The following is a 25,937-nucleotide window of genomic DNA, read 5'->3' as shown; positions in this document are numbered from 1 at the left end:
GGACAGTATGGTCCCGTAGACCAAGGCAGTGTTCTAGGAGCCGGCTCAATTTGGACACGAGGGGCCCCTCCTGGGTGGTGTAGTACAGCCCACCCTGCCCTGGCAGAGCCTGTCTGCTGCCTGGATTGGGACGCCCTGAGGCTGGTTGTTAAGGCCTGAGACTAGCTGGCTGCAATAGGCGGCAGTGGGCTAGGGCCCTAGATGGATGAAGCCTGGTAAAAAAGAATTTTGTTTTCCATCACTTCTAGAAGGAACTGGCTACTTCTAGGAGGAAAGTGCTACTCTTGCTTTCTCATGTCAGCTATCAAATGCAACTATTAGAGATTTTTCTGGCAGGGTGTCTGGAAAGGGCCCATTGTTTGAAGCCTATCTGGGGGAAGGGAACATCACTTGGAACAAAATGTTAAGAGAAAGCTTTGGCTTTCTGAGTGAAGGAGCCACTGCTGATGGCAAGGAACCAAGGTTGGGTCTCGAGAAGCAAGGCCCACTCACCCAGAGAAGAACACCAGTCCACAGGGCTGCCTCAGGGCTGGAGCCGCAGTGTCTCACAACTTCTCACCTTTTCTTCCATGTCTGAAAAACATCACAAAGGCACCCAAACAAGTTAACCTTTCTCTGGTGTCCAAGCTTCTTGGTTGATATTCTGGACATCGAGCCCACCAGCCTGTCTGGCCCCTTGCCCCATGTGCATGGGCCACCAAGCCATGTTTCCTGAGACTTCAGGCTCAACTGCAGCGCCCCCTGCACACAAAAGCTAAGCTAGCTAGTCAGTCTCTCCTCCCCTGGGCTCCCCACGAATACACTCCCTATGGCGGGTCCCACACCACCTCCAGTTGTGTCTGCTGGGGCAGGTGAGGGGCCACCTGCGGGGCTGCTTTCATGTCTACCAGGAGATGGGATCTTGCCTACTTTGCCCACTCCTGCTTCTCCCAGCCCTACACACGCAGCACTGCCTTAGTGCATTCTAGAATGCTTTGTAAGTGCACTTAGGGGACACCCTGGACTGACCTTGATGTTCCTGTGGGATTGGGAATGTGGAGAGGAATCTCATTTTGCATTTAATCAGTCCTGGCTACAAATCTCATTCCAATAGCTCTGCAGCTGAGGGTCCCCTAGCCTTCAAGTAAGGCACGAAGTTCCTGCCATCTACCTTTCCATGGTTTTACTGATCCATGGTGGGGTTTTCTGTTGTAGTTAGCTTGTCCGGTGTCTGCATGAGTGCCACCCTGGCAGGATGGTGAGTGCCCCAGTTCCTGCCTACTTGGTGCTCAGGAAGGCCCTCTAGGCACAGCCAGGGAAAGGGGTGGCTTGGGTCCCCGGGACCCCTCCACACCTCAGCTCCTTGTTCCCTCCGTCTCTTCAAAGACTCCTGGCTTGCTGTTGAACCCCTTTCCTGGGCAGGCTGGAATGTTCTGGCTATTGGCTGCAGGTTGAGCTCTAGAGACCCTCCTTGGGCTCCCAGCTTACTTGTCAGGATGGCATCCATCTTGGCCACCACATGTCGTGCATTGTCCACACTGAAGCACATCGGGGGTTTAAACTTGAGGACGTTCCTCCCTGGGCCATCAGTGCTCAGCAAAATGTAGTTCTCCTTCATCCTGTGACGACAGGATATGGCAGAGCCTTCTGGCCCCGGATCCAGCCACACTACCCTTGGAGCCCCACCACAGGTGGGTTCCCACCAGGACACAGGACTGGCTGCCTCTTCCCAAACACCTACCTGCCCACCCTTTGTAGCCCAGCATGAACAGCTCCTACCTAGGGTGCCCTGCACCTGTTCCTGAGTCTGCTGCCTCCCCCACCCAGGGTAGGGGCCTCACCTTGTCCGTCCCGGAGTTCCTGTCTAAGCCAAGACTACCACAGCTACGATGTAGACAGCAAGGATCCTTGCACTTACTGGTGTTACTGGTACAGTGAACCCGACATACTCCCTTACCTGGCTTCGTAATTTCCCTGCCAGCCTTGTTTCTGTTTTCTTCCCGTAAGTAATCTTGAAATCCCAGAGGACTATGCAGTTTTAATTTTCCATTTCTTTTTAGGGAGATGACTTCACCCTTAGTTTTACCAGTTTCTAAGAACTTTCATATCTCACACGTACAGCTTTTAAACTAGGAAGGTGATATGGCCAGAAAGGAGACTGACCTGATGGTTATTTCACATTCTCTCTGACCCCCACTTCCATTCTTTTTTTTATTCCTTTTGTTATTTTCAAGTCTTGCCAGGAACAGACTGTGTCCTCAGTCTGCCTTCTGGCTCCTTTCTTCCATACGTTCTTCCTGGCATGGACTATGGTTGTACTAGAAAGAACAAGGTCCATACTTCACATCTGGCCGTGCCACCTACAAGCAGGCCAACTGTGGGTATAACACCTGCCCCTGGTTCAAGTTTTCTCCCTGAACTGGAGAACTTGCATGAGGTGGAAGAAGTCAGGCCTGGCTCCAGGTCTGGCTCCCTCCTTCCACAGCTTCTGGGTTCTGAGGCTCCGTGGGGGGGAGGGGGAAGAGGAGGTGTGGTGGGTGAACTGGTGGGTGTGCCCAACCAGCATAGGAGGTGGGGCCGGGACCCCCCAAAAAAGGGGTCAGTCTCAAAATCTGGAGGAGGAGAACATTTTTACATCATTACTGTTCGTGGGTTATCAAAATCGAACGATGCGCATTTCACACTGAATAGGGACACACCAGAAGGGTTTCTCAAGGTGGGGGAAAGGGGTAGGAGTAGGGAAGGGTGATAGAAAGGGAGTAACAAGGGGAAGGGTCCCAAGGCTCGGGTACTGAGGCTCAGGTCCTGGATGGGATCAAGTGCAGGAACATGCAGATGGGCTGGGGTGGGGGACTTGGGAGTCCAGAGATGCTCGGTCACCCAGATGCCTTGCACCTGTCCATCTCAAACACACTGCTCTGGGGGACAGGGAGCCTTGAGTCTGCTTCTGCCTCAGTACCTGATGTGGCTCTGGAGAAGCTTCTTCCCCTCCAGCAGCCCAGGTCTGAGAAGTGTGCCTTTGGGTCCCGTGGCTTTGGCATTCTAGGCTGGGAATGGCCTGCACCCATCTGAAGCTTTTGCAGCCACACATGGGCCACAGAGCTGATGCAGCTGCTTTTCCTGGCTGGAGAGCCAGGGGGTGCACAGATGGGTGGCCCATACCTTGCTCAGGCCCAGATGCCCACTCCATGCCTGGGAACACGGTGACAACAGAAGTGAGAGGGAGGCTCTTGGTCAGGGCCTTAGACGCTGCAAAGGTAACTCGTCTGAAGAAAAAATACCTGGACACCACGTAATTGGCCTCTTCAGTTGCTGGTGTCCTGGTTGCCTCGTCTTTGATCAGGTCCACACCGATGAAGAGCCCAGTGCCCCTGGAGCAGAAAGACAATGTCTTAGGAGGCCAGGCCCAAGGGACCACGGTCCTGGGCCTCAGCCGAGCCCCTGTCAGCTCTGGGGCTGTTCCTCGGCCTCTTGGGGAGGCTAAGTGCTGTAGGGACTCTCAGAGGGTGGTGACCCAGTTCTAGGAAGTAACTGATGGGAGGGACCCCAGGGGTAACAGAGGAAAGGTTGGGGGTCTGAGCCTAGTTTGATCCTGGTTTTCCCTTCCCTAGAAGCGCCATTCTGGACAAGAGCACCTCTCAGTGCTTTAGTTCTGTGGAGCAGAGAGAAAAATCCCACCCCCCAACCCCGACCCGGGTGGTTAGGTGATACAAGAACCCCCCCCCCCCCCACTTGGCCCCTAGCAGCTGCCCTGAGCCTCACCTGACGTCCCCAATGATGGGATGTTTGGCTTTCTGCTGTCTGAGGAGCTCCATCAGGAAGCTGCCCACGGAGGCGGCATGGGCCTGCAGCTGTTCCTTCTCTAGGACGTCCAGGACGGCCAGGCCCACGGCACAGGACACCGGGCTGCCTCCAAACTGAGCCGGGGCACAAAGGGCGTGTCAGATGCTCAGGAAAGTGGGCTGTGCCTCAGGGAGCATGAGGGCAGAACTGCCACCCACGTTCCAAGGGCAGCGACGAGCACAGGCCCGAACCCCTCAGAATTAAGGGGACTCGGGCAAATGGGGTTCTCCTGAAGCCCCCGTGGGCTGTCCTGCCTTTCCAGGTGCTGATGTGACTGTAACTCAGGTAAGGCACCCTCAGGGGTACAGGAGGAGCCCCAAGAGGCAGAATCAGAGGAGAGGAGTGGTCATTCCCACAGAGCTGGTTTTTGTCAAGAGGCTTTAGGGCCCCATCTCCCAGGTCAGGGCCAGACCCAGAGCATTGGACTCGTTCCCATCACCTCCTTCAGAGAGGGTCAAGAGCACCATGCTGGAGCCACACCCAGGAAAAGCCACTCTGTCATTTGGCTCAGTGCTCTGTTGTTTGACAGATTTTAGGGTGCAGACCATAAGTCAGCGGACTGTAAGCCACATGTGGCCTGAGGATTTGTGTGTGGCTTGCATGGCATCAAAAGCTTTGAATTAGGTGCTAATGGTAAATATGTATTCTTGACTTAAACCTGGCCTGTCTACACAGGAACTGGCTGTCCCCTTCGGGCACCCTGACTGCTTGGACTCTCTTCCTCTGCCTGGCTTTGCAGATGTCTGAGTGGGGACCTGTGTTACAGAAAGTTAGGAGTAAGGTGGTCTCTTGCAGACTATTTTTTTTTTTTAAACATACTTAAAAAGAAAACTATTGAGCTATAGTGTATATACAACAAACCGCATATATTTCCACTGTATATAGTTCAGTGCAATTTGACAAGTATATAGACCTGTGGAGCCTCCACCACAACGCAGATACCAAACGTTTCCATCACCCCCTGAAAGTTCCTTGTGTCCCTCCACTACTGGCCCAGGCAACCACTTGCTGTCAGTACAGTTTTGCCTTTTCCAGAATGTCGTATGAATGAAATCGCAGAGGATGTTCCCTTCTGTGCCTGGCCGCTTCTGCACAACATGGTTTTGAAAATTTCCTGTCTTGTGTGGATCAGTAGTTTGTTCATTTTATTGGTGCTAGTATTCCACGATATGGATGTTGCCATTTGTCTGTGCAATCTCCAGTTAATGGCCCCTTGCATTATTTTTTGATTTTGGCTATTACGAATAAAACCATTGAGAACATTTCTAACAAGGCTTCGTGCAAACGTATGTTCTCATTTCTCTTAGGAGTGGAGCTGCTGGGTTGTACGATCAATGTGTGTTGAGCTTTATAAAAAAAACTGTTAAGACTCTTCCGAAGTAGTTGTCCTATCACATTCCCATCATTTGTCTACAAAATTCCAGGCGCTCCCATCCTCAAAAAGGCTTGGAATTTTTTTCTAATGGGTGTGTAATGGTGTCTTGCTAGATCATCTTCAAAATCTGTGAGCAGAGCCCCATGCTTGAGAGCATAAGAAGCTTCCTAGGTGAGTCTGCCATGAGGCGGATTTCTAATCCGTCCAAAACAAATTATGTGTGGAACGGACACGGGATGGACCAAGGCTACTTACTGTATAGTATTATTAACCATGAACTTGTTAAAAGGTGGAGTGTATGTATTATAGCATCTTTTGTTTGGAACCATGACCTGGCCAAGATGCTGAACTGGCACAATAGACAGGTTGACCTGTGGCCCCAAGATCATTCCAGAAGAGCAACAGAAGATGAACAAGGGGCGCCTGAGTGGTTAAGTCTCCGACTGATTGTGGCTCAGGTCAGGATCCCACGGTTTGTGAGATGGAACTCCGCGTCGGGCTCTGTGCTAACAGCGCAGAGCCTGCTTGGGATTCCTTCTCTGTCCATACCCCACATGCGCACACACGTGCACGTGCTCTCTCAAAATAAACATTTATTTCATTTCATTTCATCTCATTTTATTTCATTTTATTTAACGTTTATTTATTTTTGAGACAGAGACAGAGCATAAATGGGGGAGGGTCAGAGAGAGAGGGAGACACAGAATTGGAAGCAGGCTCCAGGCTCTGAGCCATCAGCCCAGAGCCCGACGCGGGGCTCGAACTCACGAACTGTGAGATCGTGACCTGAGCTGAAGTTGGACGCTTAACCGACTGAGCCACCCAGGCGCCCCTCAAAATAAACATTTAAAAAAAAAAAAAATGAACAAGTTCTGACATAGTCCTGGAGAATCTAGAAGGTCATGCATACGCATAGGGATATGCTCATGCCCTGTGCCATTGCCTTTTCAGGAAAGACCTGAAAAGCTCTAAGCTCTCACCACTGGCTATCTTGAGGCCCTGCAGAAGGAGGAAGTGAAGGCTGAGACAGTTGTAGGCTGCATGGCTGAGTGTTGAAGTCCTGCCCTAACACACGCGGAACCATCTGTCAAAGGCTGAGAGATATTTAAGATATCTGTCCAATCATTAGATGATCACTAAGCCACCCAAGCAAAGACTAAAGAGATCATGTGTGACACAGAATACAAACTTCACAGACTTAGTTCGGAAAAGGCATTACACAGACAGTAATAAAAAATACCAAATTATAAGGAGGGAAAGTGATTTCCAAAGTTGGTGGATTATTGTCCAGTTTTCAGAAGAAAATTATGAAACCTGCAAGGAAAGAAGAAAGCAGGATTCCTACATGGGGGTGAGGAACAATCAATAGAAACTGTCCCTGGGGAAGCCAAGATGGTGGCCTTCCTAGACAAACATTATATATGTTTTTAACTTTAATTTTAATTTACTTCATTATTTTTTGATGTTTATATTTGAGAGAGAGCGAGAGAACAAGCACAAACTGGGGAGGGGCAGAGAGAGACAGAGACAGAATCTGAAGCAGGCTCCAGGCTCTGAGCTGTCAGCACAGAACCTGATGCTGGGCTTGAACCCACAAGCCGTGAGATCAGTACCTGTGCCGAAGTCAGATGCTTAACCGACTGAGCCACCCAGGTGCCGCTAAACAAACCTTTTAAATCAGGTGTTATGCATGTATGTTAAAAGTTGAAACCATACTGCAGGAACTAAAAAAGCAAAGCATGAAAATGACGTCTCACCAAATACAGAATATCATTAAAGAGACAAAGTTTTTTTTAAATTTTTTTTTTTTAACGTTTATTTTTGAGACAGAGACAGAGCATGAACAGGGGAGGGTCAGAGAGAGGGAGACACAGAATCTGAAACAGGCTCCAGGCTCTGAGCTGTCAGCACAGAGCCCGACGCGGGGCTCGAACTCACGGACCGCACAAGATCATGACCTGAGGTGAAGTCGGCTGCCCAACCGACTGAGCCACCTAGGCGCCCCTGACAAATTGTTTTTTAATGTTTATTTTTTGAGAGAGAGAGGGTGCAAGCAGGGGAGGGGCAGAGAGAGAGGGAGAAAGAGGATCCAAACCGGGTTCCACACTGACAGCAGAGAGCCCAATGCAGGGCTGGAACTCATGCACTGTGAGATCAGGACCTGAGCCAAAGTCAGGTGCTCAACTGACTGAGCCACCCAGGTGCCCCAAGAGACAGAAATTTCAAAAAAGAACTAAATGGGAATTCTGGAGTTGAAAAGCACAGTAACTAACGAAAAATTCACCAGAGAGGCTCAACAGTAGATTTGGGCAAGGAGGTGAAGGAATCAGCAGATTTGAAGATCTGTCAATTGAGATAGTCCTGTGTGAAAACCAGAATGAAACCATGAACAGAGTTTCAGCAACCTGTGGGACACAATGATGCAAACCAGTATTTGCAAATGGGAGTCCCAGAAGGAGAAGAGGAGAGAGGGAAAGAGACACAAGGACAAGGAAAGTAGGAGAAATGGGTGAAGGTGGTCAAAAGGGGACAAATTTCTAGTTATAAAATGACTACATCATGGGGATGTAATGTGCAGCATGGTGACTGTAGTTAATGATGCCGTATCATATATTTGAAAGCTGCTAAGAGAGTAGATCTTAAAAGTTCTTATCATGGGGAAAAAAACATACCTGTGTGGTGATGGATGCTAACTGGACTTGTGGTCACTTCAGAATACAGACAGATAATTGAATCATGTTGTATGAATCTAATATAATACCATATGCCAATTATAGCTCAATTAAAAAAAGAATACTGAAATCAGCAAGAGAAAAATGACTCACCATATGCAAGAGATCCTCAACAAGATTAACAGCTGATTCCTCATCAGAAACCACAAAGGGCGGGGGCAGTGGGGTGACATATTGCAAGTAATGAAAGAAAAAGATTAGGGCACCCCAGTTGGATAAGCATCTGACTCTTGATTTCAGCTCAGGTCACTATCTCACGGTTTGTGAGATTGAGCCCCGTGTCTGGCTGTGTGCTGACAGTGTGGAGCCTGCTTGGGATCCTCCCTCTCCCTTTCTCTCTGCCCCTCCCCTGCTTGTGTGCTCTCTCTCAAAATACATATATAAACATTAAAGAAAATTTAAAAAATTAAAAACTGTGTGTTAGAGAAACTGCATGTTTAAAAAATAAATAAAAATGAAAGGGGGAACGAAGACAATTCCAGATAAATACTGAAAAAATGTGTCACTAGCAGATCTACTTTACAAAAAATACTAACGGTGTTTTTTCAGGCTGAGATGAAAAGTGATCAGATAGTAACTCAAATTCACATGAAGAAATAAAGAGCACTGGTAAAGACAACAAGTGGGTTGAAAGCAAAAGCGTGGAGATGGCACACTATGTAAACAGCAGAAGAGCTGGAGGAGCTGTACTAATAGAAGTAAAAGACTTGCAGATCAAAATTGTTCTTAGCAACACTGACAAGTAGTTTCTTATGCCAAAAGAGTCCATCTATCCAAAGGACGTGACCATTACAAACACATTTGTACTTAAAAACAGAGCCCCAAAATACACAAAGTAAGCACTGACAGAACTGAAAGGAGAAATCTACAACTCAGTGACAACTGGAGAGTTCAGTCTCTCATTTTCAGTCATTGAGAGAACCCCCACAGAAGATCAACATGGAAACAAGATGTGAACATCACTATAAGCCAACTAGACCTAACAGACGCATACAGAGCGGAATAAACAGTCTTCTCAAGTGCATCAATAGGTCAAAGTCACACGGACCCTTAAAAAAATTTTTTTAATGTTTATTTTTGAGAGAGCGAGCGAGTGGGGGAGGTGCAGAGAGGCACACACAGAATCCGAAGCAGGCTCCAGGCTCCGAACTGTCAGCACAGAGCCCAACATGGGGCTCGAACTCACGCACCGTGAGATCAGGACCTGAGCCGAAGTCGGGAGCTCAACCGACTGAGCCACCCAGGCGCCCCACAAGGGCATTTAAAAATACATGTGAATGCCATGGTTTGTGAGATGGAGCCTGCATCAGAGTCTGTTTAGGATTCTCTCTCTCCCTCTCTCTCTGCCCCTCCCCCCCTCAAAATAAGTAACTAAAACATTAAAAAAATAGAAAATAAAAATACAGGTTAATGACAAAACACAACATGCCAAAATTTACGGGATGCAGTGAAAGTAGTAATTACATGAAGATTTATGTCTGTAATTACATGTGTTAGAAAACAGATCTCGAATAATCTAATTCCCCCCCCCCCACTAAGAAACTACAAAAAAGAGCAATCAAAACCAAAAGCAAGCAGAAGGAAGGGAATCCTAAAGATTGGAGTGGAAATACATGGAAATAAAGAAAAACAACAGAAAAAAAAAAATCAAAAGTTGGTTGAGAAGATAAATAAAATTGACCAACCTCAACTAGACTGCCAAAGATAAATACTCAAATGTCTAAAATTAGGAATGAGAGGACCCATCACTACCAATCTTAAAGAAGTAAAAAGGATTATAAGGGAAGAATATGAAAAAATGTATGTCAGTGAGCTAGACAGCGGAGATGAAATGCACAAATTCTTAAAAGATGAAAACTACTGACATCGACTCTAAAAGAAACAGAAAATGTAAGAGACATATAGCAAGTATGGGGACCTGGGTGGCTCAGTCGGTTAAGTGTCTGACTCTTGATTTTGGCTCAGGTCATGATCTGATGGTTGTGAGATTGAGCCCTGCGTCAGGCTCTGCGCTCAGCATGAAGCCTCCTTTAAGAGTCTCTCTCTCCCTCTGTCCCTCCCCTGCTAGTGTGTGCTCCCTCCCTCTCTCTCTCTCTCTCAAGAAAGAAAAGACCTACAGCAAGTAAAAAGAAAAAATTAGTAATAAGTTCCCACAAACAACAGCCTAGAACCTGGGCACCTGGGGGCCTCGCACTAGCAGGCTTACAGCAATGCCAGCCAGGCAGGGGGCCAACTCCACCTGACAGTGTGCCCACAGGAGGTGCAGGCCTGCCACAACACAAGGGTGCACGTAGCCTACACAGGGAACACCCATGGAGCACCTGGCTCTGGTGGCCAGGAGGAATTGCTCTTCTGGGCCCCACAGGACATCTATGTAAGGCCACTCCTTCAAGACAGGGAGGTAATTGAACTACCTAATACATAGAAACAAATGCAGACAGGGGCACCTGGGTGGCTCAGTTGGTTGAGCGTCCGACTTCTGCTCAGGTCACCATCTCACACTCCGTGAGTTCGAGCCCCGCGTCAGGCTCTGTGCTGACAGCTCAGAGCCTGGAGCCTGCTTCAGATTCTGTGTCTCCCCCTCTCACTGCCCCTCCCCTGCTCATGCTCTGTCTCTCTCTGTCTCAAAAATAAGTAAAAACATTAAAAAAAAATTTAAAAAACGCAGACAGTCGTGCAAAATGAGACAGAGAAATATGTTTTAAATCAAAGAACAAGACAAAACCTGAGAAAAAGAACTAAATAAAATCAAGATAGCAATATACCCAATAAAGAGTTCAAAGTAATGGTCAGAAAGATGCTTACCAAACTTGGGGAGAAGAATGGATAAACACAGTGAGAACTTAAACCAAGAGACAGAAAATAAAAAAGCAATCAGAGCTGAAGAATACAATAAGGAAAAGGAAATATATACTAGAGGGAATAAACGTAGACTAGATGATACGGAAGAATGGATCAGTGATCTGGAAGACGGTAGTGGAGACCACTTAACTGGGACAGTAAAAAGAAACAAGAATTAAAAAACAAGATCATTTAAGGGGCCTCTGGGACAACATCAAGTGTACTAACATTCACATACTGGGGTCCCAGAAGGAGAGGAGAGAGTAAAAGAGACTGAAAACCTATTTGAAGAATTAAGGCTGAAAACTTGCCTAACCAAGACATACAAGTCCAGAAAGCACAAGTCCAAAATAAGATGAACCCAAAGAGACCCACACCAAGACATGTTATCATTAAAATGTCAAAAAGTAAAGACAGTGGGAATCTTAAAGCAGCAAGAGATGGGGCACCTGAGTGGCTCAGTCAGTTAAGCATCCAACTCTTGGTTTTGGCTCAGGTCGTGATCTCATAGTTTGTGGGTTCGAGCCCTGTGCTGCACTCCATGCTGACAGTGTGGAGCCTGCTTGGGACTCTCTCCCTCTCTTTCTCTCTGCCTCTCCCCTGCTCCTGCTCTCTCTCTCAAAAATAAACATTTAAAAAAAATTTTTAATATTTTTTTTTATTTTTGAGAGAGAGCAAGTGAGCTAGTGTGAGCAGGGGAGGGGCAGAGAGAGAAGAGGAGAGAGAATCCCAAGCAGGTTACACACTGTGAGCACAGAGCTGTGGAACACAGAGCTCCACAGAGCAGCACAGAGCTGCAGGGCTCAAATTCACGAACCATGAGATCATGACCTGAGCCGACCCAAGAGTTGGCCACTTAACTGATTGAGCCACCCAGGTGCCCCCAAAATAAATAAACTTTAAGAAATAATAAAAAAATAAAAGACATGAAAAAAAGCAGCAAGAGAAAAGCAAGTAGTAAGGGAACACTGATAAGACTATCAGCTAATTTTCAGGAGAAACTTTGTAGGTCAGAGGCTCCTGGGTGACTCAGTTGATTATAAGCATCCAACTTCAGCTCAGGTCATGATCTCATGGCTCGTGAGTTTGAACCCCACATCAGGCTCTTTGCCGTCAGCACGGAGCCTGCTTTGGATCCAGGACAGAGGAGCCTGGTTTGGCTCTGTCCGCCCCCCTTCTCTGCCCCTCCCTTGCTCATGCTTGCGTGAACACTCCCTCTCAAAAATAAACATTAAAAAAAAAGGAAAAAAAAAACTTTGTTGGTCAGAAGGCTGTGGTATAATATATTCAAAGTGCTGAAAGGGAAAAACAAACCAACAAACAAAACCTTATGACCGAGAATACTCTGCCTGGCAAGGTTATCATTCAGAGTATAAGTAGAGGTAAAAGAATTTCCTGGTCAGCAAAAGCTAGGAGTTCGTCACCATTATACTGGCTTCACAAAAAATATTAAAGGGACTTTTTATTTTTTTTTAACGTTTATTTATTTTTGAGACAGAGAGAGATAGAGCATGAATGGGGGAGGGGCAGAGAGAGAGGGAGACACAGAATCGGAAGCAGGCTCCAGGCTCTGAGCCATCAGCCCAGAGCCTGACGCGGGGCTCGAACTCACGGACCGCGAGATCGTGACCCGGGCCGAAGTCGGACGCTCAACCGACTGAGCCACCCAGGCGCCCCTAAAGGGACTTTTTAAAGCAGAAAAGAAAAGACAGTAACTAGAAATAAGGAAATATGAGAAAAAAAAAAACCCTCACTGGTAAAGGCAAACATAGAAAAAGTAGTGGAACAACCACTTATAAAATGGTGAAAATGTGACATCAAAACCATAAAATGTGCGTGTGGGGGGGAGTGGAGTAAAAATGTAACTAAAAAACATTTTTTTTTCCTTAGAGACAGTGTGAGTGGGGGAGGGGCAGAGAGAGAGAGAGAGGGAGACACAGAATCCGAAGCAGGCTCCAGTCTCTGAGCTGTCAGCACACAGCTCGATGCAGGGCTTGAACCCATGGACCGTGAGATCATGACCTGAGCTAAAGTCCAGTGCTTGACTGACTGAGCTATCCAGGTGCTCCCAAAATATAATGTTTTTAGAATGAGTTTGAACTTAACTACCAATTTACAACAGACTGCTATACACAGCTTGTTATATATGAATCTCATGGTAACCACAAACCCAAAACCTATAATAGATGCACAAAAAAAAAAACCCAGAAAGGAATCTAAGCATAACACTAAGGAAGGTCATCAAAGCACAAGAAAGCAAGAGAAGAAGCAATAGAGAATTGCAAAACCAGCAGAAAAGAAAATGGCAGTAAATACATAGCTATCAATAATCACTACAACCGTAAATGGACTCAATGATCCAGTCAAAAGACACAGGGTAGCTGAATGGATTAAACAAAGGAACAAACCCAGGACTCATCTATATGCTGGCTACAAGAGACTCACTTCAGACTTAACATACAAACTGGAAGTAAAGAGATGGAAAAAAGATAATCCATGCAAATAGAAGCAAAAAGGTAGCAATACTTATATCAGACAAAATATACTTTAAAACAAAGATTGAAATAAGAGATAAAGAAGAGCATAATATAATGATAAAAGGGATCATTTAAAAAAATTTTTTTAACATTTTTATTTTTGAGAGATAGAGACAGAATGTGAGCGAAGCAGGGGCAGAGAGAGAGGGAGACACAGAACCCAAAGCAGGCTCCAGGCTCTGAGCTGTCAGCACAGAGCCTGACACAGGTCTCAGACTCACCAGCTGTGAGAATATGACCTGAACTGAAGTTGGACACTTAACGGACTGAGCCACCCAGGCACCCCAGAATAAGTGCACATGGAACATTCTCCAGTACAGATCACAAGGCCACAAAACAAGTCTAATAAATTGAAGATGAATGAAATCACACTTACCAACCACAACAGTGTGAAAGGAGAAATCACTGACAATAAAGGAAATGGAAGAAATACAAACACATGGAGGCGAAACAAGATGCTACTAAACAACCAATAGGTTAATTAATAAATCAAAGAGGAAATAAGAAAATACCTGTGACAAAAATGAAAAAACAATGCTCCAAAATCTATGGGAAATAGCAAAAGCAGTTTTAACAGGGCAGTATAGTGACACAGGTCCATATCAAGAAACTGGAAAAATCTTAAATACATATTTTTTAATGTTTATTTTTGAGAAAGAGAGACAGAATGCAAGCAGGGGAGGGGCAGAGAGAGATACACACAGAATCAGAAGCAGGCTCCGGGCTCTGAGCTGTCAGCACAGAGCCCAACATGGGGTTCGAACTCCTGGACTGTGAGATCATGACCCGAGCTGAAGTCAGACACTTAACCAATGAAGATACCCAGCTGCCCCTAAGAAACCGGAAAAATCTTAAACAATCTGAGCTCACACCTAAAGGAGCTTAAAAAAAAAAAGAATAAAGTCAAAAGTCAGTAGAAGGAAGAATATAAAGATCAGAACAGAAGTAAATAAAGACTAACGACAAAAAAAAAAAAATCAATGAAATTAAGAGCTGGTTCTTTAATAAACAAAATTGAAAAACCTTTGGTCAGACTTGTCAAGAAAAAAGAGAGAGGACCAAATAAAATTAGAAGTGAAAGAGAAGTTACAACCAATACCACAGAAATATAAAGGATCATAAAAGATTTTCATGAACAATTATATGCCATTAAATTGGACAACCTAGAAGAAATAAATAAATTCCTAGAAACATGCAATCTTCCAAGACTGAATCAGGAATAAAACAAAAATCTGAACAGATGATTATTAGTAATGAATTTCAATCAGTAAAGAAACAAAAACGAAAACAAAGAAAACTCCCCCAAACCAAAAGTCCAGGACCAGACAGCTTCATAGGTGAATTCTACCAAACATTTAAAGAGTTAATACCTATCTTTCTGAAACTTTTCAGTTTATTCCAAAAAACTGAAAAGGAAGGAACACTTATTTATGCTCATGAGGCCAGCATTACCATGATACCTAACCCAAAGACACTGTAAAAAAACGAAAATTACAAGCCAATATCCCTGATGAACATAAGATGCAAAAATGCTTAACAAAATACTAGTAAACCAAATTCAACTAATACATTAAAGCTCATACACCATGATCACATGGGACTTATTTCTGGGATGCAAGGATGGTTCAATATCTGCAAATCATTCAATGTGATACATACACCACATTAACAAAACAAAGGATAAAAATCATCCAGTCAAGAGATGAAGAAGCATTTGACAAAATTCAAAATCCATTCATAATAAAATCTCTACAAAAGGTGGGTACAGACAGAACATACCTCAAACACAAAAAAGGGCATACATGGCAAACCCACAACCAACATCATACACAATAGTGAAACGTTGAAAGCTTTTCCTCAAGAAGACAAGGATACTCCCTCCTGCCACTTTTATTGAACACTGTCCTAGCCACAGCAATCAGGCAAGAAAAGGAAATAAAAGACATCCAAATTAGAAAGAAGGAGTAAAACGGTCATGATGTACAGATGACCTACTACAATATAAGAAACTCTCAAGTCTGCACCCCAAAACTATTAGCATAAAGGAATTCAGTAAAGTTGAAGGATGCAAAATAAACAGAAATCTTGTGTCTCTATATACTAGTAGCAAATTATTGCAGAAATTAAGGAAACCATCCCGTTTACAATTGCATCAACAAATAATTAGGAATAAATTTAACTGAGGAGATGAAACAGCTGTCCCCTGAAAACTGTAAGACACTGATGAAAGAAATTGAAGATGACACAAATAAATGGAAAGATATACTGTGCTCATGGGTTGGAAGAATTAATATTATTCCCATGTCCATACTACCAAAAGCAGCCTATGGATTTGATGCGATCCGTATCAAAATACCCAGTGACATTTTTTTCACAGAACTGGAACAAATAATCCTAAAAAGACTCCCAATAGCCAAAGGAACTTTGAGAAAAAGGAACAAAGCAGGAGGTATCAATCATACTCCCAGATTTCAAATGATACAATTTATAGTAATTAAAACAACATGGCACTGGCACAAAACCAAACACGTAGACAAATGGAACAAAATAGAGTCCAGAAATAAACCCACACTTATTTGGCCAATTAATCTATGACAAAGGAGGCAAGAACATACAATGGAGAAAAGACAGTGTATTCAATAAATGGTGTTAGGAAAACTGGACAGCTACATGCTAAAGAATGAAACTGGACCACTTTCTTACATCATATATAAAAATAAGCTCAAGATGCATTAAAGACTTAAATATAAGACCTAAAACCATAAAACTCCCAGAAGAAAACAGGCAGTAAACTCTTGGACATTTATCTTTTTGGATCTGTCCAGGCAAGGACGACAAAAGCAAAAATAAACCATTCGGACTACATCAAACTGAAAAACTTTTGCACAGTGAAGGAAATCATAAACAAAACGAAAAGGAAACCTACTAAATGGAAGAAGATGTGCAAATAAGAGATCTCATAAGGGCTTAATACCCAAACTATATAAAAACTCAGTATCAACTGTTTTTTCAGAGTCCACGTAAAAGTGAAATCATATGGTATGTGTCGTTCTCTGATTTGTTTCACTTAGCCCAGTACTCTCTAGCTCCATCCTTATTGTCACAAGTGGCAAGATTTCATTCTTTTCTATGGGTGAGTAATATCGCACTGTGTACATCATATACCACGTCTTCCTTACCCATTCACAAATTGACGAACACTTGGGCTGCTTTCCTATCTTGGTTCTTGCAAATAACGCATGATGAACACAGCAGTGGATAGTTCTTTTCAGATTGATGTTTTTATTTTCTTCAGATAAATTCCTAGAAGTGGAATTGCTGGGTTATATGGTAGCTCTATTTTAAGTTTTTTTTTTTTTTTTTTCCAGAAACCTCTGTACTGCTTTCCATAGTGACTGCACCAATGTACATTCCCATCAACACCTTTTCTCCACATCCTCGCCAACACCTGTTATTTTTCATCTTTTTGATAAAGGCCATTCTGATAGGTGTGAGGAGATACCTCATTGTGGTTTTGATTTGCATTTCCCTGATGATGAGTGGTGTTCAGTATCTTTTCATGTGCTTGTTGGCCATCTGTAGTAGGTCTTTTTCGGAAAAATGTTTATTCAAGGCTTCTGTTCATTTTTCAACTTTTTTTTTTTTTAATTATTAAGTTGTGTAAGTTCTTTACATATTTTGGGTATTAACCCCTTCCTGGATGTATGATTTGCAAATACCTTTTCCCATTCAGTATGCCACCTTTTTGTTTTGTTGATAGTTTCCTTCTCTGTATACAAGCTTTTTGATTATAGATGTAATCCTATTTAGTTATTTTAGGTTTTGTTGCTGGTCAACTTTGACAGGGGCGTCAAGACCATTCAATGGGGTAAAAATAGTCTTTTTAAAAAATATGTTTTAAATATTTTAAATAAACAAGTGGGGGAGGGGCAGAGAGAAGGGGACAGAGAATCTGAAGCGAGCTCTGCGTTGACAGCAGTGAGCCTGATGTGGGGCTTGAACTCCCAAATTGCGAGATCATGACCTGAGCTGAAGTTGGATGCTCAACCAACTGAGCTACCCAGGTGCCCCAAGGATAAAAATAATCTTCAGCAAATGGTGTTGAGTCAACAAGATATCCACATGCAAAAGAGTCAAGTTACCCCTACCTCATACCATATGCAAAATATTAGCTCAAAATAAACCAATGACCTAAATGTAAGAGCTAAAATCATAAAATTCTTAGAAGAAAGCAAAGGTGTAAATCTTCATGACCTTTGATTCATCAGTGGTTTGTGAGATATGACTTGAAGGCACTCACAAGCAAAAAAATAATTGGACTCCCTCAAAATTAAAAACTCTGTGCTTCAGAGGAGACTACCAAGAAAGTGAAAAACAAGTCAGAAATGGGGGAAAATATTTCCAAATTATCTATCTGATAAGGATCTAGTACCTAGGATATGTATCTAATTCTTAGGGTGCTGGGTGGCTCAGTAGGTTGAGCATCCAACTTAAAAAAATTTTTTTTAAATGTTTATTTATGTTTGAGAGAGAGAGAGAGAGAGAGAGAGAGAGAACGTGAGTGGGGGAGGGGCAATGAGAGAGGGAGACACAGGATCCAAAGCAGGCTCCAGGCTCTGAGCTGTCAGCATAGAGCCTGACACGGGGCTCGAACTCACAAACTACGGGATCATGACCTAAGCCAAAGATGGATGCTTAACTGATGAGCCATCCAGGCACCCTGAGGATCCAACTCTTGATTTCAGCTCAGGTCATGATCCCAGGGTCATGGTATTGAGCCCTGCATCAGGCTCTGCACTGAGCATGGACCTTGCTGAAGATTCTCTCTCTCTCTCTCTCTCTCTCTCTCTCTCTCTCTGCCCCTCTCACCCAGTTATGCATGCTCTAAAATAAAAACTTTTTAAAAATTAAAGATTCTTACAACTCAGCAAAAAGAGATAAGTAACCCAATTAAAAAAATGGGCAAAGGACAATGAGTAGACATTTCCTAAAGAATATATAAATGGTCAATTAACTATATAAAAAGATGCTCAGCATCACTAGCCATGAGGGAAATGCAAACCACAATGAAGTACTATTTCACACTCACTAGGATGGCTATCATAAAAGACAGAAAATAACAATTCTGGAGAGGATATGGAGAAATTGGAACCCCTATACATTGTGGGCGGGCATGTAAAGTGGTACAGCTGCTTGGACAAAGTCTGTCATTTCTCAAAAAGTTAAACCTAGGGTTGCCATACGATCCAGCAAGTCTACTCACAGGTGGCTACTCAGTAGAACTGAATATATATGTCCAAACAAACATATGTACATACAAGTTCACTGCAGCATTATTCATAAGAGCCAAGAAGGGGAAATGTTGATTAATGGAAGAATGGAAAAATGCAATGTGGCATTATTCATACAATGGAATTATTATTCATCCACAAAAGAGAATGAAGTACTGATTCATGCTATAACATGGATGAACCTTGAAAATATTATTCTATGTGACAGAAGTCAGACACAAAAGGCCACATGTGTGATTTCATTTATATGAAATACATTTATAAGAACAGACATATCCATTGAGATAGAAAGGACAGCGACTGCCAGGACTTACAGAGGGAAGGCAACAGGGAGTAGCTGCTAACGGGTATGGGCCTGCTTTCTGGGTGATGGAAATGTTCCAGAATTAAGACAGTACTGATGGTGGTACAACTTGGTGAGTACACTAAAAACCACTGAATTTTTATTTAAAGTTTGTTTATTTAAGTCATCTCGACACCCCACATGGGGCTCAAACCCACAACCCTGAGATCAAGAGTTGCATATTCCACCAACTGAGCCAGCCAGATACCCCCTAGCTAAAATATTTAAATATAAGGCCCTGATAAAAAATATTCTTAGGCACACAAGATCGCAGAAGTTCTGCAATATAAAGGCTTACACTGAAAATGATTTGAGATGGAATACTTTTAATACAGATACTATTAAAAGAGAAAAGCATGGGGCGCCTGGGTGGCTCAGTCGGTTAAGCGGCCGACTTCGGCTCAGGTCATGATCTCACGGTCCGTGAGTTCGAGTGTCGCGTTGGGCTCTGTGCTGACAGCTCAGAGCCTGGAGCCTGTTTCAGATTCTGTGTCTCCCTCTCTCTGACCCTCCCCCATTCATGCTCTGTCTCTCTCTGTCTCAAAAATAAATAAACGTTAAAAAAAAATAAAAAATAAATAAAAAAAAAAAGAGAAAAGCATGATAAACTGAAATTATAAATGAAGATGTTAGCAACAGGCCTAAATATACCAATAATTACATTAAATTTAAATTGTCTTAAGTAATCACTTTTAAAGTAAAATATTAACAAATTTACACCAAAACCCCCCAAATTCTAGATATATATTCAATAAAAGAAACACATCTAAAGCTGACTGAAAGGTGGACTCATATCAGATAAAATATGATTTAAGACCCAACATCATTATTAGGAATGGAAAAGATTACTCTTTGTGATAAAGATTCAATTCCTGGAAAATTGACTACTGTTTTACACCATACGCGAAAATTAACTCAAAATGGATTAAAGATTTGAATATAAGACCTGAAACCATAAAACTCTGAGAAGATAACATACCTGATAAGTTCCTTGACACCAGTCTTGGCAATTTTCTGGATTTAACACCAAAAGCAAAGGCAACAAAATAAACGAGTGGGACTACATCAGACTAAAAAGCATCCGCACAGCGGAGGAAACCATCAACAAAATGAAAAGGCAACTGACCAAATGGGAGAAAATATTTGCAAATCATGTATTTGATAAGGAGCTAATAGTCAAAATATATACAGAATACACACAACTCAATAGCCAAAAAGCAAACAATATGATTAAAAAATGGGCATTAAAAGATCTGAACAGACATTTTCCCAAGAGGGCACACAGATGGCCAACAGGTACACAAAGAGGTGCCCAACATCACCAGTCATCAGGGGAATGTAAATCAAAACTGTGGTATTACCTCGTACCTGGGAGAATGGCTATTACCAAGAAGATAAGAAATAGCAAACGTTGGTGAGGATGTGGAGAAAAGGGGACCTTTGTGTACTGTTGGTGGGAATGCAAATAGGGGGAACCACTATGGAAAACCGAACAGAAGTTCCTCAAAAATTAAAACTAGAATGATCAGGGGCACCTGGGTGTCTGAGTCGGTTGAGCCTCTGACTTCCGCTCAGGTGACGATCTCGTGGTTCATGAGTTAGAGCCCCACATCAGGCTTGCTGCTGTCAGCCTGTCAGTGCAGAGCCCATTTCGGGTCCTCTGTCCCCCTCTCTCTGCCCCTCCCCTGCTTGCACTCTCCCCCAAATGAATAACTATTAAAAAAAAAAAAGAACTACCATATGATCCAGCAATTCCACTTCTGGGTATTTATCCAAAGGAAACATAAACACTATCTCAGAGATATCTGCACCCCACCATGTTTCTTGCAGCACAATTTTCAATAGCTAAGACAGAGAAGCAATCTAAATGTCCACTCATGGTTGAATGGATACAGAAAATGTGGTATATATTCACAATGGAATATTATCCCACCTTAAAAAAAAGAAGGAAATCTTGCCATTTGTGACAACATACCCTGTACCTTGAGGACATTATGCTAAGTGACATAAGTCAGACAGAGAAAGACAAATAATATATCTCACTTATTTGTGGAATCAAAACTAAAAGCAAAAAACAAACCCAAGATGGAACTCTTAGATACAGAGAACATATTGGTAGTTGCCAGAGGTGAGAGGGTGGGGGTTGGGCAAAATTAGTGAAGTTGGTCTAAAGTTACAAACTTCCAATTACAAAATAAATAAGTTCTGGGGGCATAATGTACAGAATGGTTACCACAGTTAACAATACTCTGCTGTATTTTTGAAAAACCTAGAGCTGAATATTGCAGTGGTCCTCACTTTAAATTTAATTAATTAATTAATTTTTCTGAGAGAGTGAGCATGTAAGTGCACGTGAGCAGGGGAGGGAGAGAGAAGGAGAAAGAGAATCCCCAGCAGGCTTCATGCTCAGCATGGAGCCCAACGTGGGGTTCAGTCTCACAACTAAGATCATGACTTGAGCAGAAATCAAGAGTCAGAGGCTTAACAACTGAACCACCCAGGTGCCTCAGCCCTCACATTGTAGAACTTAGAATCCCTTTACACTCTCAAAAATTATTGAGGAACCCAAAGAGCTTCTGTTTATACAGGTTATATCTATTAATATTTACTGGATAGAAATTAAAACCTGGAAATATGAATAATTAATGTTACGAAAATTAGTGTTAAATTAATTTTTGTTAGGGGCACCTAGGTGGCTTAGTCAGTTAAGCGTCCGACTTGGCTCAGGTCATGATCTCAGGATTCGTGGGTTTGGGCCCCTCATCGGGCTCTACTACGACAGCTTGGAGCCCGGAGCCTGCTTCAGATTCTGTGTTCCCTCTCTCTGCCCCTCCCCTCCTTGCACTCTTCTCTCTCTCTCTCAAAAAAAAAAAAAAAAAAACACCCAAAAAAACCCCAAAAACATTAAAAAAGAGATGAAATGAAAATCTATACCAAATATCATCCTTGATGGACAAGTATTATAAATATTCCTATAAACTGGACAAGTATGCCCACTGTCACCATTGGTTGTCAACTATGTATTGGAAGTCTCACCCAGTATAATCAAACAACTGCCATTTTTTTGAGAGGATATGATTTTTTACATAGGAACAAAGAAGAAAAGGTCTGCCTATAAATTACTAGAAGTGATAGAACAGTTTAGCATGAGAATGGATAAAAAAATTAATATACAAAAGTCCATATTTTATACAGCAGCAGCAAAGAGTATACAGATAAAGAGAGGTCATCTTTTATGATAGAAAGTTTCAAATATCTAGGAATAAATTTAATAATGTGTAAGATCTCTGTGGGGGAATTTATAAAACATGGAGAGGTATGCCATGTTCATGGGTAGCAAGATTCAATAATATACATCAATTTTTGTTTCAAATTCATCTACAGATTCAAGTGATTTCCCTATCAAAATTCCAACAGGGTTTTTCCTGTTTAAAGATAACTTTAAAATAAAACATCAGTGAAATAGTAAAGGGCCAGGATGGCCAGAACACTTCTGAAGAAGGAAAAAACAGGTCAGAGGAGAACTTTTCTACCAGACATACAGCTCATTAAGAAGTTCTAGTAATAAGGCAATGTGGTAGAGCAACAGATAGACAAACTGACTAGAAGAACAGAAAGAAAAACCTGGAAACACACCTGTGTGCATATGAACTCTGGTTACGTAATGCAGGTAGCATGTCCGATCAGCGGGGGAACAAAGGAAGCTAAAAACATGTTATTCACATTCACAGAGATGAAATGTGATTCCTGTTTCACACCATGTACAAAAATCACCTCCAGGTGGACTAAGGGCTTATATGTCAAAAAAAAAAATGTTAAGATACCTGACAGAAACTGTAGATGAATACCTTGTAGACTTTAGCGGTAGGGAGAGATCTCTGAAATGAGACACAAAAAGAATTATTAAAGGAAAGATTGATGTAGTCCATGCTAAAATTAAAAACTGTGGTTCAACAAAAAATATGTAAAAGAAGTGAAAGGCAAGTTATAAATGGGATGAACATATTCACAACCTACACAATTGACAAAAGGCCAGTATCAAGAATACGTGTGTGTGTGCCCCTGTGTACACACACACACACACAAATGCATATATACACATACACAAATGCATATACACAGGCACACAAAACTCCTGCAAATAAGTAAGAAAAGCTCTAGTAACTCAATCAAAAAATGGGCAAAAGAAAAAACAGGCATTTTGCAGAAAAGGAAACACATGGCCAATAAACATACGAAGATATCCAAAATCTATAAAGAACTAATATAACTCAACACTCAAAAAACAAATAATGCAATTAAAAAATGGGCAGAAGACACTAACGGAAATTTCTCCAAAGAAGACATCCAGATGGCCAACAGGCACATGAACAGATGTTTACTGTCACTTAACACCAGGGAAATGCAAATCAAAACTACAATCAGATATCACCTCACACCTGTCAGAACGCTAAAGTCAACAACACAAGAAATAACAGGTGTTGGTGAGGATGTTGAGAAAAAGGCACCCTTGTGCACTGTTGGGAATGCAAACTGGTGCAGCCACAGTATGGAGTTTGCTCAAAAAGTTAAAAAGAGAACTGCCTTATGATCCAGCGATGGCACTACTGAGTATTTACCCAAAGAATATTAAGAACACTAATTCAAAGGGTTACATGTACCCTATGTTTATAGCAGCATTATCTACAATAGCCAAGATATAGAAGCAGCCCAGGTGTCTATCGACTGATGAACGGATAAGGAAGATGTGGTATATATAAACAATGGAATGTTATTCAGCCATAAAAAGGAATGAAATCTCACCATTTGCAACAACATGGATGGAGCTAGAAAATATAATGCTAAGCGAAATAAGTTAGTCACAGAGAAAGACAAATACCATATGACTATGACTTCACTCCTATGTGGACTTTAAGAAACAAAACAGACAAGCAAAGGGGGAAAAAAGGGAGAGAGAGAAACAAACCAAGAAACAGACTCTTAACTAAAGAGAACAAACTGAAGGTTATCAGAGGGGAGGTGGGTGGGGGTGGGGGAAATAGGTGATGGGGATTAAGGAGCACACTTGTCACAATGGGTGTCACATTGGGTGTTGTATGGAAGCACTGAATCACTATATTGTACCCTTGAAACTAACATTATACCGTATGTTAACTAGAATTTAAATAAAAACTTAAAAACATATGAAGAGATGTTTCACGTAATTTGAAACCAGGGAACGGCGTATCAAGACCACTTCCTGACATGAGGGGCTACCATTTTAATCCTACTTGCCCGGCAAATGTTAAAAGGCATTTGAGAGGAAGTAGACCCACAGAATCTCTTACCCTCCACAGGCAGGATGCTAACTTGTGACCTACTGTGGAAAACAGATGTCATCATCTGTTAAAATGGAGGTGAACACAGACCCCCACGACCTAGCAATTACACTTGTAGGGTCTATTCCTAAGACAGACTCTTTGCACATGTACAACAGAAACTTATAAAAGTTATTTATAGCAGCAAAAAACATGGGGACAACCCCAGAGCACATCAAGAGGAATGGACAAATAAGCCAGGGCCCATTCATATGGTGGGGACAGTATAAAGCAGTCAAAACAAACTTCAGGGGTGCCTGGGTGGCTCAGTCGGTTAAGCGTCTGACTCTTGGTTTCAGCTCAGGTCATGATCTCAGGTTTCATGAGTTCAAGCTTTGAGTTGGGCTCTGTGCTGACAGTATGGAGCCTGCTTGGGATTCTCTCTCAACCCCTCTCTCTGTGTCCCCCCCCCCCCCCCCCCCCGTCCCCCCCCCCCCCCCCCCCCAATGTCTCTGTCTCTCTCAAAGTAAACACATACCCTTAAAGAAACAACAAACTTCAGTGACAAACAATGTGGACAATTCTTAGTGACTTAATGTTAGGTGAAAAAAACAAATCTCCAAAGACAACACACAGCATGATACACGTTTTATAAGGTTAAAAAAACAACCAGAATAAATAATGAACGTGGTGATGGTTACCGGGGTGGCAGAGGCAATGAGATGGGACTGGGGAGCAACCATACGGGTAGATGCAGGTTACTGTCCAGGTCCTAACTTTCATTTGGAATAATGGCTTCTTGGATGCTTATTACATAAACAAAAGTACCTGGATAGCTGGCTAATGAAGAGAGGACCATGCAGGGACAGAGGATGAGTCTTCATGAACCACGGTTTGTATGATCTAACTATGGGCACTTCAGGTTAAGCCAAAGAAATAAAAACCCAGATCTGTCTTTCAGCCCTCACAACACACTCCTTCCTGCTCCCTGTTCCTGAACAGGAGGGCTGCTCCTCCCTGTTCCCCCAGACGCCCCACTCACAGGACACCCCTTCTCCGCCCTCCCTCCCCCATCCCTCGTCCCTTGTGCTGTCCCCGAATGCAAGCTGTCCACGCCTCCAAGGTCAGGTGTCTACAGGTCTGGTCCAGGGCAGGAGCTCTATCTGCGTGTCTCCTGGGCACAAAGTGACGATTTGCCAAACCATCAGCCCTCACCCTTAACGACCTCTGCCAACTTTTGCCCACCTTGCCCAATCCTGACATGTTTCAGCCCCAATTTGAACTGGCTCTTTTTTGAGAAGTCATAGTGAGTTCTTCCCTCGACGCTGTCCCTGCCCATGTCCTCCCTGTGGCCTGTGCCCAGACTTGGGTCTTCCTGTCTTAGACAAGATCCTTCTGGATCCGTTTCCCCACCTCTGGTTCTTTCTCTACACTGATCACCAGAGATCCTTCTCGAATGTATTTCAGACCTCATCTGTCCCCAGTTAAAACCCTTCCATGGCTCGTCATGGCTCGTCATGGCTCGTCACTGACGTCAGGATGGGTCCTGACTCCTCAGCTCTTTCTGAGGAAGCCCCTGCTGATGACCGTGCTCCCCTCACCCCCTGCATGTTCTCTCAGTGCCGCTGAACTTAGGGAAAGCTCTCCAGCCACCCCCCCCCCCCCCCCCCCCCCCCCCCCCCGCCCACCCCCCGCCCCC

The 25,937-nt window shown here is 43.3% G+C and overlaps 1 protein-coding gene across 4 annotated transcripts in view; it reads right to left on the bottom strand.

The window, feature by feature from the left end:
* Positions 1-25,937, bottom strand: part of PHYKPL (5-phosphohydroxy-L-lysine phospho-lyase) — a 38,832-nt gene that overhangs the window by 2,976 nt on the left and 9,919 nt on the right. For 2 of the 4 annotated variants that reach the window (XM_049649028.1, XM_049649027.1), the window contains 4 exons: positions 3,742-3,896; positions 3,261-3,350; positions 1,468-1,598; positions 493-573 (listed from right to left, as the gene is read on the bottom strand). In XM_049649028.1, coding sequence (XP_049504985.1) covers positions 524-573; positions 1,468-1,598; positions 3,261-3,350; positions 3,742-3,896 — 426 coding nt within the window. In that variant the 3' untranslated portion in view covers positions 493-523. Of the gene's footprint in view, positions 1-492; positions 574-1,467; positions 1,599-2,794; positions 3,351-3,741; positions 3,897-25,937 lie in introns of those variants that run through there. The other 2 variants (XM_049649026.1, XM_049649025.1) reach the window with 1 other exon arrangement.

This window comes from Panthera uncia (genome assembly GCF_023721935.1).
Source record: "Panthera uncia isolate 11264 chromosome A1 unlocalized genomic scaffold, Puncia_PCG_1.0 HiC_scaffold_17, whole genome shotgun sequence".
NCBI lineage: Eukaryota > Metazoa > Chordata > Mammalia > Carnivora > Felidae > Panthera > Panthera uncia.
The sequence above is the reverse complement of the archived record's forward strand: the minus strand, read 5'-3'. Positions and strand labels throughout refer to the sequence as shown.